We start from the raw sequence: 14,267 nt of genomic DNA on the forward strand, positions 1-14,267 counted from the left end.
TGGTTCAGCAGGGGTCCGATGTTGCCCTTGCTTTTCCTCCGGCTCCCCACATATCTGAAAAAGGACTTTTTATTGTCCTTGATGCTCGAAGCTAGTTGGAGTTCAGTTGCAGCCTTGGCTTTCCTGGTTTGGTCCCTGCAGGACTGGATCAGTGCAGAATAATCCTCCTTGGAAGTGAATCCCATCCTCCATCCTTTGTAGGCCTTTCTTTTTAGCCTCAGGTGGTCTGCTAGATCCATGGAGAGCCAGGGGGCTGCTGTGCCCTCTTTCTGCCTTTCCTCTGAGATGGAATAGAATTAGCTTGTGCATTGAGGATCGCTCCCTTGAAGGGAAACCACTCTTCCTGGACTCCCCTCCCCCTGGGGTCATGGTCCCTTAGGGCCTTACTGACAAGCCTCTTGAGCCAGTCAAGTCATCTTTTCTGAAGTCAAGGACTTCAGTATTGCTGCTTGACTTGCCAGCTTTATGGCAGATGGTGAAGATGATCAGCTCACGGTCGCTGTCACCCAGCTTCCCATTGACCACTAGATTGCTGATTATGTCATTCCCAGTAGCCCGTACCAGGTCAAGCAGCGCTTTACCTCTTGTTGGCCTGTAGACTTCTTGAGTCAGGTAAAGGTCATCCACGCATGATAGGAAGCTTTGTGACCGCTCAGATGTTGCTGAGTGATTCTCCTATGAAATGTCCGGGTAACTGAAGTTACCCATCACAACCATGGTCCTGGAGCATGTAGCCTCAGCCAGTTCCCAGGAGAACTCCTGGTCAAGCTCTTGACTTTGGGTGGGAGGTCTGTAGTAGACTCCCACTGTTGTATCCCATGCCGTGTTTAGGTACTGATGATTTCTAATCTAAGTTTTGTTTTTTGTTAAAGTATCTGTTGAATTCAAAGTGTTTTCTGTTCATCTATAGTTTGGGGTAACTCTAGAAAACTAATGCATTTTGCTGTGAGTTCAACACTAAGCATCTCCTCACATGGGCAACTTTCTTTGTTCGGTTTTCAGTAACCTTAATATTACAAGTCAGCAACATGTGAACTACCATTACAAAGCCGATCCCAGCTAGGACACTGATTTTCCCCTCTTTTCCTTTGTCTGGTAGTTTTAGGCTGTATTTAAAAATTGATATATAAAAAAAACAAACTCTTTTCCAGAGTTATCACTTATTGGAAAAATTAATCCCAGTAAGGATTAATCCCCTTTTGACTACAGAATTAGGGTTGCTTGTTTTTTTAGTTTATTTTAAATTATAGTGATGCTCATATTTATACATTTGATAATTTTCAAAAATCAAGCCACATAAAAATAGATAATTTGGTTGACTTAAATTGGGGAAAAATGCATTTTTCCCCAAATCCTTTCCCAATATTTTAACTTTAACTACACACTTTAATTTACAGAAACATAACAGTAGACGAAGAGTTTTTCAAGCAATTGCACAAGAACTATACAGGAAGAGATATGCCGAAAACCGTCAGACTGTAAGTAACTAGTCCTATAAGAAAGTGTTTACCAAAATCTTCTGTTTATTGCTAGCAAACTGCATAGTAAAAAAACCAGCAACTGAAATGTCAGAATTATTCCCAAAACAGATTTTTCCCCCCAGTTGTTTTGAGTATTCTTCTGAGCAACAGTAAGTGACAGTACAAACAGGCTGCAAACTACAATTACTAGCCTTTTAGATGCTTTTACTTTTATATGAATAAAAGAGTTTACAGCTATATTTCTCCAAGAACATTTATACTAAATGTTTGTGTCCTTGTGTGCATGTACAACCTGCAAATGTAATCTATAATAATAATAGGCTTAGTCTGTCTGTCCGCAGCACTCTGATTGGTTGTCTTGGCAGCCAATCACAATACTTACTGAAACAACCAGCATGCACTGAACAGACAGACAGCAGACACTGCCAGGGGGCGGGGGGGGGGAAGGAAAAGCAAAAAAGCAGCAAGGGGCCTTAAGCCCCTCTCTCCTCCCCAGAGTCTGCTTGCCTTTCCCACAGGGTGAGCTACCAGTGGGCCCTGAGCTGTGGGGGGCCCTAGTGCTTCCCTCCACGACAGCGGTGCACCTGGGACCACCCAGGCAAGGTGCCAGAGGGTAGGTGTTGCCCGGGGGGCACCACTGCTGCAGAGGGAAGTACCAGGGTCCCCCACAACTCAGGGCCTGCTAGCAGCTCACTCCCCAGCCACAGAAGATGCGGGCAGGCTCTAGGAAGGAAAAAAGGAGCAGGCCCCTCACCTCCCCCCCAACCCTCAGTGGAGCCTGCTTGCAAGAGCTACCACCAGATTGTGGTGCCTGGTGCTTTCCTCTGTGGCAGCAGTGCTCCCTGGTGCCACCAAGGCAGCATGCTAGCTGCTCAGTGCATCCTCAGCTCGTAGGCAGCATTCACTGGATTCAGTGGTGCATGGGATGCTGGAAGCCCAGCGTGCTCAGGGAAGCTCAGGTTTGGCGAGCCTACAACGCCCCATGCACCGTCCCCGCCGCCTGGGACCAGGCTGGCTGCCCTGGGAAGGCGAGGGGGCAGGAGGGTGGTGGGGATGGTGTCTTCTGAAAGTGGGAAGTTGATTCCATTACAGTATCCAGCCAAAGGATATGTGAAAATCCTGTATTTAAAAAGATACTTTTGCAATAAAAATTTAAAATTACAAATGTTTCAGATAGTTTACTATAAAGAGGTTGTAGATGATTATTTTACTGTACGTGCATGTATTTACTCCGTGACTACGCAACTTATCGGTTATTTATGACTGCATCCCCTGCCCTGTAATCTCTCCCACCTTGGATTTATTCTAATATGCTGATAGCCCAAGCAGAAATATTCATATATGCATATATGAACTCCTAGATAAATGTTTCTTCATCTTCCATGTAGCGTTTTGGGAGAAATTGCTTTCTGTGCATCAGGCAGGAATGAAAGTTTGTGTTCCAGACCAGCATCAGGTGTTCTAAAATCTAACAACATCATGATTTTTGAAGTTTAGTTTTTTTTGCATTCCTGAGACACTAGAACTGGCAGCTATATCTTACCTGAGCATTGGGGGTTCTTCTCTTTCCAAAGGTGTATTCATTTCAAATCTTGGAAGACCAGAGACATCAGGCTAGCCATGACATTAATCTTAGCTACTTCTCTGGAACTGAGTATAGCTGGGCCCTTGGTAATGAAAAGCTGTGTGCGTCAAGTGGAGGGATATAAGAAATAGTCCCAATAAAGTTTTGAAAAACTCTAAAAACATTTTTTTTCTTGTAACATATACTTGTAACATTCACGGTACACATGAATGCTTTATGGCACTGCATAAAAGCACTCAAGTTATTTCACACCAATAAAAGCAAAAATGGGCTGTTCCTGTGCCACAAAAGTTACAGAAACACACATGCATATACTTCCAATTGAGAAAAAAAAAATCTCCTGAAGTCATAATGCAGAAGCAATAAAACCCCTTTCCTATTCTAACCAAGGATCAAAACATTTAATAGAAAAATACAATGAAACAGCCAAGCAGTGCTGACAGGTCAAATAGTCACCCGTCCCTCCCTCAAAACTGAACTTTATTTGTTTCCAGGCCCTGAACATTTTCTTTTAATAACTGCCTCCCCTTCTCCTTGCCTCCCTCCACCCAGATAAATTGGTGGCTTGTACTTGCTCTGAATGGCAGATACACATAGCTTAAATCAAATATGTACATGTCTCACTATGAGCTTCATGGAGGCTGTATTCATGTCAATCAAAAGTGAATTAAGAAAGGCTGAGAATGCCACAGATGCCATGTACATGAAGACATTTGGATACAAAACACAAAGGGGAAGAAGCACCTTTACAGAGTATCAAAGTTGGGCAGGGGGGATAGCAGGGAAGCTTGCCTCTATGAGGCAGTCTTTTTAAAATGAGCAAAAAACTATTCCATACAAAACATTGAAGCTTTCTACATTTTTTTTTTCCAGGGGAATCTGGGAACAGATGATGACAACGTTTATCAAAACAGATGAGGAAATTTAGCAGGTGTTTGAGATTTCTCAGTCAAAATCTGAGTCTTTCTTTTTTTTAACTTTCCTTCCAAAAAATAGATCCTTACTGAATGATGGTTTTGGGGTTGGATTTTGTTTGTTTGTTTTTCGTAATATTGCTTCTGATTGCGTACTAAGAAAAATAAGCTGATATTATAGTGATAGGAAAGCATGTCTAAGCCCGCTCCTGCAAATGTAAATAAATATATTGCAAAGGGACTTCCATTGAAGAGCTGCTTATATTTCATGGAAATGTTGTGATTCAGAATTTATTTATGCATATAAAAAACTTTCTGTATTTTTTCATATGAATTTAATGCTACCATTTCAAGAACTTCTAATATAAGAACTGCCAACTCGGACAACACCCAAGGACCATCTAGTCCACTGTCCTGTCCCCAACACAGACCAGCACCAGATATTTCAGAGGAAAGTGGAAACAACTTCCCTTCTCCAAAATCCCCTGTGGACAAAATTAGAGACTAATCCACCAATAAGGCCAAGTTTCTTTTTAATCCCAGGGATTTAAAAACTGGTTTCACTCTTGAAGTATGGCATTTTGTACACCTCTGCAGTCACTCCTATAATAATTATGCAATCCTTTATTTAATTCTAAAAACTATTTGCCTCAAGGTAGTGTAGCTGCAAATTCTACAGGTTAACATTTTTTATTGGATAAACAATTCTTCTATACACACTATACTACACAATACTTAATACAAGCATGGACAAAGTAAAACTTAACTACATAAAAACAAGTTGTGGGCTTTTTTGTAATGCACTATGATTAATTGTTTAGATTCCTTTTTACTTCAAATTTTATGAATTAGCAAGATGCACAAATGTCAAGATAAAATGATGAGATTGTATTGCATGTCTAACATTAAAATAGTGGTGTATTTCTCTCCAAGTGTCTGTGGACATAACTTGTGGAAAAGCACTTTCCAACTCTAGATGTCACTATAATTCCAGAAGTAGCTAGCTAATAAAGCAATGTGAAAAAGGCAATATCAATTTCTTCAGTTTTCTCTGCAGTATAACATTTGTATCAATAGCTGCCGCGACTTTTAATAACAAGGAAACAGAGGCTGTACCAAGTATAGAGCATTATGGTGTTTTTAAAAACTAAATTATTAACAAACACAAATTTATATTTGAATTAAATTCTAATTTCAGGCTATATCATAAAATACAAATCTATAAGACCTTCTCTAAAGGGGCTCTTAACTTTTTCTAATAATTGGCTAGGAATCATTAAAACATATATTCTTTCTAGATTCCTCTCTATATTTCAAGTCTTTGTTCTAAGTCCTCCTTTGCTCCGTCTTACGTATCATCTTACAAAAGAGTGGTGCTCACAGTTTTGGCCCTGTGGGACAGCAGAATGGCATGGGGCTCTCTCTGCACCCCAGTATCAGCCCCTGTACCACCTCCTGGAGCTCCCCACAGGATTCATAGGGAGACCCATGGGCTGGATCACGCAGTTTGAGACCCAGCTAGACAACGCCTTGGCTGGGATGATCTAGTTGGGGATGGTCTTGCTTTGAGCAAGTGGTTGGACTAGATGACCTCCTGAGGTCCCTTCCAACCTTAATTTTCTATGATTCTATGACTGAGTACAACAGGGAGTGTTTTGTAAAATTAGAATCTCTTTTGTTAGTATTGATCTCCATTGTCTGTAAAATACTGTATCTGGGCCCCAAGTCTTGTTTATAAAATGAAGTGAAAAGACAACAGACTGAAATGTGGGAAATGCTACCAACCAGTCTTCCCTAGTGACAACAATGTCTCTAAAACTGAAGTTTTGCACTTCTGAGTGAAGAAAACCGAATAAAGCTTTGCAAAATAAAGTTAATTAAGCAAGTAAGAGTCTTATTCTGTGCCTGAAGTTTTTAACAAATGACATGGCTCATAATACTGATTGAACTGAAACTGGACAGAGTCTAGATTAATGTTCATATAAGTATTATAGTTATTTGGCCCTAAATTAGTTAAATTCATATTTAAGTCATAATTGTATTTTATGGACTGCTTTGCAAGAAAAAAACATCAATTTCTCTAGGCTCTAACAGGCGATCTAAGAATCCAAGGTTCCTGCTTTCTTGTCAATTGATAGGCCAAATGGATTAATTTTAAGAAGTTTCTTCTCTCCCCCACCCCTTACATTTATGGGTTTAGGAAAATATCTTTGGGTATTTAACTGTGGGGCATAACTTATTAAAAGTTTCTACCAGATTGGAATAGTTTTTCCCCTCATAAGTTTGCATAATTTAAAGAGTAAATTCCATTTTGGACTTTATGTTCTAAAGCTTAACACAATTGCAATTATGTGCCTTTCACAACAAGATAGGTGCTCTTTACTTAGTGGCTATCTGTTTGCAACTCACCTGTAACATTTCAGAAACGTAAAAACACACAGAACCAGAAACACTCAACTCTTATGTTCACAAAACAGCTTTCTTAAAAAAAAAACCAAACGCCCCCCAATATCCAAACGTACATATACATTAAAGGAGAGACCTGACAGGGGACAGAAGGACGTATAAAAATGCTGCTCATGGCCACTTGATGGTGGGTAACAAACTTACTGGAATCCAGGCTGTCTGAAACAAGTATCTATTTTGTCCCAGGTCGCCAGCCCAAACAAAGCTTGTTTCTGACAGCTTTATAGGAATGTTGCTGGGTGTCTGGGGCGAAGCGGAAGCAATGACTTCCAGCTGGTGATTGTACCTGCAAATGCGAACCTGCAGCTGCCAGCAGCAGCCCCTTTTTCTTTGCTTATTCCCCTTCTCCCCCAGTTCCCCCCAACTAGGGGGGAGCAGTTTCCCCTATCAGCCCCCCGCTCTCTAGTTATGCCACTGGTTTCTAGTTTACAAGGTGTCAAACAGCAGATTCCTACTTCCAATAAAAATACCTTGAAGTTCTACATTCAGGGAAGAGTTCCACTTCCACTAAATATTAGGGCATGGATGCACAAGGAAGTAAAAATATGCTCTTGCATTTGTCCCTTCTTCAGTATCTCCAGAATTTGCATAAAGTTTTATTGTGCAGTTGCCCAATAGGCTGTAGTCAGAAGAGGCGAATGCAGGAAAGCAGATCCTGGATACCACTGATTGCAAAATACAGAGAAGTTGAATACACATGTACAATTCTAAAAAGGTATATAAACAAACAGAATAATACTCAGTCACTGTTTCAGTCTAGAACATAAGGATACTGGTATAGAGACTGTTCTATGTTTCATTATTCAATGGAATCTTACAGAATTTTTAGGACAGAAAAACAAACCACTTCACCTTAAAGGCCATAAGAAATTGTGTCCAAAACATCAAAATGCATTTAAAATGTTGTATAGGTTTTTACAAGACTAGTTTTGTCCCCTCCCAGAAGAAAGACAACAACAAACAAACAGAAAACAGATTTAAATGTTACTGATTTAAAAAAGGCCACTTTATACACATTACAGGCCTTCATATATTATTTTAATATGCATATGAAACCATGATCTATTTTCAAAACTTCAAGGAAAAGGACATGTAATTAATGTAATAATACTGCAGTCTTGCATTCATTCTTGCATTAAGTCAAAAACCTTTTCTAGTTTTATTTTTCATACCTTAAACATTACAATGACACCAGAGTATGTTATCCTACAAAAGCAAAAAGGATCTTTTTTGATGCCCTTATGGTCTTCAGGATGCTTGCCACTGACAGCATCTGATCAGAGATGCCTCACAAGTGGCAAAGTAAAAGCAGTGTTCAAACTTACGCACCTGAAAGGATGCCTAAATAGTTTCAGAAGTGCTGAACACCCACAGCCTCTCAGTCAACCCCTGCTGGGTGCCTCACACTGGCACTCAAGAATTGAGACCGAAAACATAAACATAAATAAATAAATAAAAATCTCTAGTCACTTTTGAAAATCTAGGGCACAACATTTACAAACATTGAAAGAAAATCTGGTTACACTTGAAAAAGCTTTCAGTTACTTCTCCAAACTCAAAGATGACTGAAAGGTTACTCTGGACCCCTCTAATATAAAAAAAAGAATAATAATAATTAAAAAAAAAAATTCAAACAAACATTAACCACAACTTATACCAGGGGTAGGCAGAAAAGGCCCGCCAAGTGATTCTATCCAGCCTGCAGTGGGGCCCTTGGCCCCATGTGGCACAGGAGCAGGGCAGCCCAGGCCATGGCGTGAGTGGCTGCCCTTGGGCATGGAACACAGCCCACCCAGTGCCTCAGCACAGCTCTCAGGCATACCAGGAACTTGTAATCTGTAGGGCTGGAGCAGTGCAGTGGCTGGACTTGGCTTCCTAGCAGCCCCTGTGGCAGCAGCTCAGTCTTGCCCTCACATTCTGGCTGCCGCTGCCACTATCTCCGTCATCACTGCCAGACCTGGTCCCACTTCCTGGGAACCCTGGCCCATTCACTGGACAGCACATGTAGGTGGGGTCTTTTTTGACACTGGCCTCGGACCCTCAGCTAGGTGAATGGGATGGGACCACTGGCAAACAGGGAGTAGCATTGTGGCAGGGGGAAGTGCAGAGAGGCATGGCCAGGGCCAGGGCCAGAGCCATGATTAACTCTCTGCATGAACCTGCAATGGATCTGCAGGGAGCAGATCATGGCTCTGCCCTGGGCCCCAGCCTCGCACCATCACCGCCCCACAATCTCAGCCCTGGTCGAGTCCCCACCTATCCATTTGGCTCCCAGACACTGCTTCCCACCCTCCCACTGCCACACCCCATCTGCCTGGCTGAGCATGCCCTATCCATAGGGGTTCCAAGCTGGTCTCACTGGGGACCCCACCCGCCCATCCACTCTGTCTAGTGTCCTCAGCAGTAGGTGCAGGGCAAACCAGGCTGGATAGAGTCAATTGGCATCTTCCCAGCCTCATCCCACCCAGTAGTGTAAACAGCCGTGATGGGAGGCCAGGTCAGCACACCCCTCCCCACTCAACAATTCACCAAAACTCCTTAAGTGGCCCTCCAGCCCATATAACTGCCTACCAGAATTACAGAAAATGCTAACTGTTTTAGTTGCTGCACACTCTGATGCCAAAATTGCATTACCTTCCTATGCATTTCAAGAAACAAACTCAAAAAACAACTGACACTGACCGATAGCACTTTAAACAGCTTGATTCTAACTGCTCAGAAGTTATTTTCTCACCTTATGTGGTATTGCTCCCTGTGTATGGAGGCTGGGTTCCTAGTATCATGGTCTCAGAAGGAGCACCCTAGAATTGACTACCCTCTTTGTTCTGATTCAGCCTGAGCATGGCAGCCTTCAGGACATGGTGTATGACCCATGTATTTGCTCAAGCTTTGGCTGAGGCTAGTGAATAAGCAGTCAGAAGCTATAGTGATAGATTAATCTTAAGTTGAACACATATTTGTATTTAATATTTTTTTAAATTGTAGCAGCACTTAAGGAACAAAAGACAAGCACATTTAAAAAATGTAATGCAGAAATGTAAACATAATTATATTAGGAGGCTTTTAATTCAAGACATAACCTGAAAACCCTTCCCCAACCTCCCAAAGTATCTTTGGTCTGTCAACTTACCATTTTCCACATATGGATGAAAGGGCAGAACTAATGCTAGAATGACTCTGCCTCTAGTTGGCTCCAGAACACTTCTAATATCTTTTAAAACAGTCAGTGGCTGATCACAGCGATCGAGTAAATTCAAGCAGCTAATAACATCATACTGGAAACCTGTGTTCTGCCACTCATTTATGCCAAGCACTCTAAAGAGAGAAATACAGAAAGCGTTTTAATAAAAACTGCAAGCTGAACCCATGGTCTCAGAGCTCTTGCTCCCTAGAATGACTGGGAAGAAGAGAATTCCCAACGGATCAAGCTGACCTAGCATGCATCATTGGCATGCTGTCATAAGAGAACATGCAGATAAGAATTTTTTATGCCTTTTAAAAAGACAGTTGAATTTCTCCACAAAAACCATTAGCAGGTCTATACAATCTACAGCACACATTTTAATTTGGATCTTCCTCACAAAGACTGGTTACATCAAATCTGCTTATACTACTGTTTAACAATAGTAGGAACAAAGTAAATGAACAGCGAGTTCTCTCACAAATCTACTTGAATATCTGCCTTATCTAAAGCATAGGTAGTCTTAGCTTGTTCAGATATCCCCACTTTTGGGAACTGGGGTTCAGTCTGTTTCCCCACAGTGCCCTCACATCTCAGAGCTGCCAGTCTTAAATCTGTTTTTATTTCCCTGAGTCTCTTGAACTAAATCAAGCTGGTTTATGCTCACCATGAAGCTGGAATTATTAAAAATAGGCAAAGTTGTTCTGATATGTGGGGCACGTCAGACTGGAAAGCAAATACACCTTTATGTCCAGGTCAAGCTATTCCCAAACTATCCATTCATATAAGCAAGCTATACAGTGACAGACCAAACAACGTTCTTAAAATACTAGGCAGCTCCCACATTCTTTACACTAAATATTACTAAGTAATATATTTATTATAATACCTGTATTTCTTTTTCTGAAGCTGCCATATCATAGTTTCAGACAACTCAGTGGCATAGATTTCTTCAAAGTGAGGACTCATGACCTTAGTGACCTCTCCATCTCCAGCTCCTAAATCGAGAAGTCTTTGGGATTTCCATTCTGGGTTTATTTTGAGCAGTCTCTGAAACTGTTCTGGTGAAAACACAAACATTGAGCCTCTTCCCAGCAGCCTGAAATGTAAAAGATTGAAGTGTTGGATTTTGCACAAACTTTAAAAGAGAAGACAGATATTGGAATACTTTATGGAGTGCAATAGAAGCATCCAGCATTTAACAATCACATAACAGACAATGATCCCTCCTTGGCAGAATTTACAATTTAATTCAACCTGTCTATTGTACTTGCCTGAAAACTCAAATACATACATACAAGGTGGTATCTGCATACGCTTATGTGGGCTTTAGGGAGGATCTGATGAGGGGAAAGAAGGTTTATGGGAAAGAGGTGCTACTTTAGAAGACTCCACAAGAAAAGAAGGACAAAGCCAAAGATGGGAAGAAAAGATGAAGGACAAATCCAATTTACTGTATTTGAATTAGCAGACCAACTGACCCCAGCATTAAATTAACTCTGTGCCTAAGGTGACCAGAACTTAGCCAAAATGTTCAGATAGGAAAGGAAATAGCAAATGAGAGCAGAACTGTAAACAGGCACAAAGAAGGATGAATATGCTGTGAAAAAGGACTAAAGAGGACTTAAGAGCAAGTAAGGGTGACATTGCTGCAGCAGTAGAAAGACAAAGGGTTCTTTTTTAAAACCATACAAAATAATGATTCAGTTTTGGGGATCCCTGCTAATATCTGATGACTCCCTGTTGGACTGGATAGGGTGTATAATACAAAATGAACAATTCATTAAGGACTTGGCTGCTGGACAGTTGACAGTTGGATTCTTTGTGGTTCATGTCAGTGACCTCCTGCTATTGTTTGCAGGGCATATATTATAAGATTTCAGCTGTTGCAATAGAAGGACTGGGGATGAAAGAGGAGGGAAAACAAGGGAAAAAGAAGAATTAGTCAATAAGAGGTGCAAGGGAGATAAAGAACATTATGCTGGGCTACCTTCAGTCTGAAATACCAAACCTATCTTCTTCAGGTCTGAAGTCAAAATTAAGACAACGATTAGTACAAATAGGCCACAACAGCTATGAAGAGATTTATAAGAGTGAATAAGGCAAGAATTTATGATCAAGAGTAATGAAGAGAATAAGCAGTGCAGGTGAGAAAGTAGTAATCCAGGGAAATGCCAAATTTTCTGAAAAAAGGATACATACTTAATAAAGTGATACAGAAAAAAAAACCCCATCAGTTAAATTTCTAGCACAGATGCCAAGGGAAGATATTAAATATGGAGTATAGCCCATTTATGTAGAACCCCCTTGCAGCACATTGTGTCAGCCCCACTGCATAATTGGCTTATGGCTATTATTCCTGAAGGCACCAAGAGACATCATTCAAAGCAGTTGAAAGCCTTTGTAAAAAAAAGACAGATGGAACAGGAAGAAAAAAAGGGGGAAAAGGAGGAACCAAAGTGACCTTTATCTAAAGGTAAAAGTAACTGAAGAACTCGACAGGAAAGCTCAGAGAATCAGCTGGTGGGAAATAAAAAAAAGGCTATTTGCTAGCCATGGTAGCTGGTTACTGTCCTCAAATCAAGGGTGTATATGTGCAAAGGGAAGAGGGGAAAAATATCAAGCATGTAGCTATAATAAATTCATTCTTCACAGACAGTCAGAACTGAGGTGAAGCTGCGCATGTGCCTGAAAGGGATGGATGGGAAGAGAAGAGACTACCTCATTAAAGGAATTGTATATGTTCTGCAAAAGTGAGGGTAGCAAACTATTTCTAGAGTCTGGAATTTGGGTTCACAAGAAGAGCAGTTTTGCATACAGACTAAATTCTGTGCAACTTTAAACCTCCTTGAAGCCCATCCCAACTAATCCAGGAAGAGACCAACAAAATAATCCCACCAATTAAGCCTCAAAGTACCTCAGACAGGAAAAAAAATAGGGTTCCAAAGGGGAAGCAATGGTCTAGGACAACTGGGTAGCACATATTCATTATGCTACACTAAGTCCAACCCATAAATTTTAGGATTCTGTTCAGCTATTCAGAGGCTGCATAAAGATACTCCTGGATATATAACATTTAAAAAAAATCACAAAAGAAAATGAATTTATATGGAAAAGCTGAAGCTCTGGTTTTGCTTTATGTTTTACTAAAAACTGAATGATAAGAAAGCTGCAGGCATATGAAAATAATTATTTGTAAAATAGGTTTTGGAGTCTGACTGTGTGGTAGCTATCCACAATATATTAGATTTGGACCATATTTCTCTATCTACTTTTCTGCATCTAGCAAAACTACAGACACAAGGAACTCAGCCTCCAAAGGACAGCTGCACATAAGGGAATTTTTCAATTGCTCTGAAGCGACCCCCTCCAGCAAATATAAGAGCTACCTGAATGAGCCAGGATGCAGAGATGGTTTTATACAGCCATCTTCAACTAGGAAAACAGTCATCACAGCTCTAACGGAATGGTAAGCAAAGCAAAGGATGAATAAATGGAAGGAGGAGAAATAACTGGTTGAAGAACTAAGAAAGTACCCCCATTCCAATAGGAATTTGAGAAGCAATGGATAATAGCAGTATTTATGTTGGGATAAACTGGGAATCCTATGATCATCTGTTGTTAACTGGTGTATATTTTTCCCCTCTTGAATTTAAAAAGGCATGACAGAATTTCTGATCTGTCAGGCTGTGATAAGAGTAAAAGTGTAAACATTTAAGTTAGGTTAGAAAATCCTGACTGAATGTACAGATCAAATGAGTCGCACAAAAGTGGTTCAGAGGCGATTCAGTTGACAGAATGAAGAAAATCAAGCTAAGCATATCTTGGAAGAAAATCAGCAACTCTGTAGGGCAGGACATCAAAGGACTGAGCACTTGGTGATCTAAACCTGGCGTTTCTGGGCCAATATATGTTTACAAAAAAGGAGACCAAGTACAATCTCTTCACTTACCCATTGATAGAGGTCCTAGACATAAAGAGGCTAAAAATTGAAGACACAAAAGAGTGATAGAGCTGGATAAAGAGCCAGCCTGACTTCTCAATGCTGTTGTTTAAGAAGATCTGTGTTCCTTGGTCAAGGTAACTCTGGACAAAAATAGGCTGAAGGGATTCAGACAACTGCTCTGTGTTGCACACATACCACTAGAAAGAAAGAGAAAGGAACAATTTAAAAGTTGAGCAATACAAAAACGAACAGTAGTTAAAAACAGCTAAATTCATAGAAGACTGATATAAATCTGTTCCGTAACTCTGAACATTTAGATTTCAAGATTAATTTAGGTTTGGGCTGCAATAAAATGCAGGTAGATTAATCCTTAAGAAACAATTATTTTAAACTGTGTTTTAATTATTATTCTTATTAACTTTGAACAGTTATTTACACAAAAGTGTCTTCCATAAAAAAAAAAAAATATTGTATCAACAGACTTTTCTATGCAGCTGCCTAGCACTGTAGAAACAACAAGAAACTGAGAAATATTGCTGCCTGTTTACTAATTCTCTCTCTCAACCTTTCATGGAGCCTCCTCTTGGAAGGAGTCCAGGATGTATACCCTCAAGTCTTTCTAGGAAAAGAAAGAATCTAATCAATATAGCCAAGGCAAGCTTCATACACTGAACATCAAAATATGCTGGCTGAT

General features: G+C 40.4%; 2 protein-coding genes across 2 annotated transcripts in view; one reads left to right on the forward strand and one right to left on the reverse strand.

The window, feature by feature from the left end:
- IGSF6 (immunoglobulin superfamily member 6) overlaps positions 1–5,007 on the forward strand; it is an 11,201-nt gene extending 6,194 nt beyond the window's left edge. The window contains exons 5-6 of the mRNA XM_019542230.1: positions 1,398–1,478; positions 3,940–5,007. Coding sequence (XP_019397775.1) covers positions 1,398–1,478; positions 3,940–3,984 — 126 coding nt within the window. The 3' untranslated portion in view covers positions 3,985–5,007. The remainder of the gene's footprint in view (positions 1–1,397; positions 1,479–3,939) is intronic.
- The window catches only part of METTL9 (methyltransferase like 9), a 20,658-nt gene extending 6,868 nt beyond the window's left edge, over positions 1–13,790 (reverse strand). The window contains exons 1-3 of the mRNA XM_019542234.1: positions 13,580–13,790; positions 10,517–10,726; positions 9,577–9,761 (exon numbers count right to left, since the gene is read on the reverse strand). Coding sequence (XP_019397779.1) covers positions 9,577–9,761; positions 10,517–10,726; positions 13,580–13,602 — 418 coding nt within the window. The 5' untranslated portion in view covers positions 13,603–13,790. The remainder of the gene's footprint in view (positions 1–9,576; positions 9,762–10,516; positions 10,727–13,579) is intronic.
- Positions 13,791–14,267: the final 477 nt, after the last annotated feature.

Source organism: Crocodylus porosus, unplaced genomic scaffold (assembly GCF_001723895.1).
Source record: "Crocodylus porosus isolate Cpor-Errol unplaced genomic scaffold, CroPor_comp1, whole genome shotgun sequence".
NCBI lineage: Eukaryota > Metazoa > Chordata > Crocodylia > Crocodylidae > Crocodylus > Crocodylus porosus.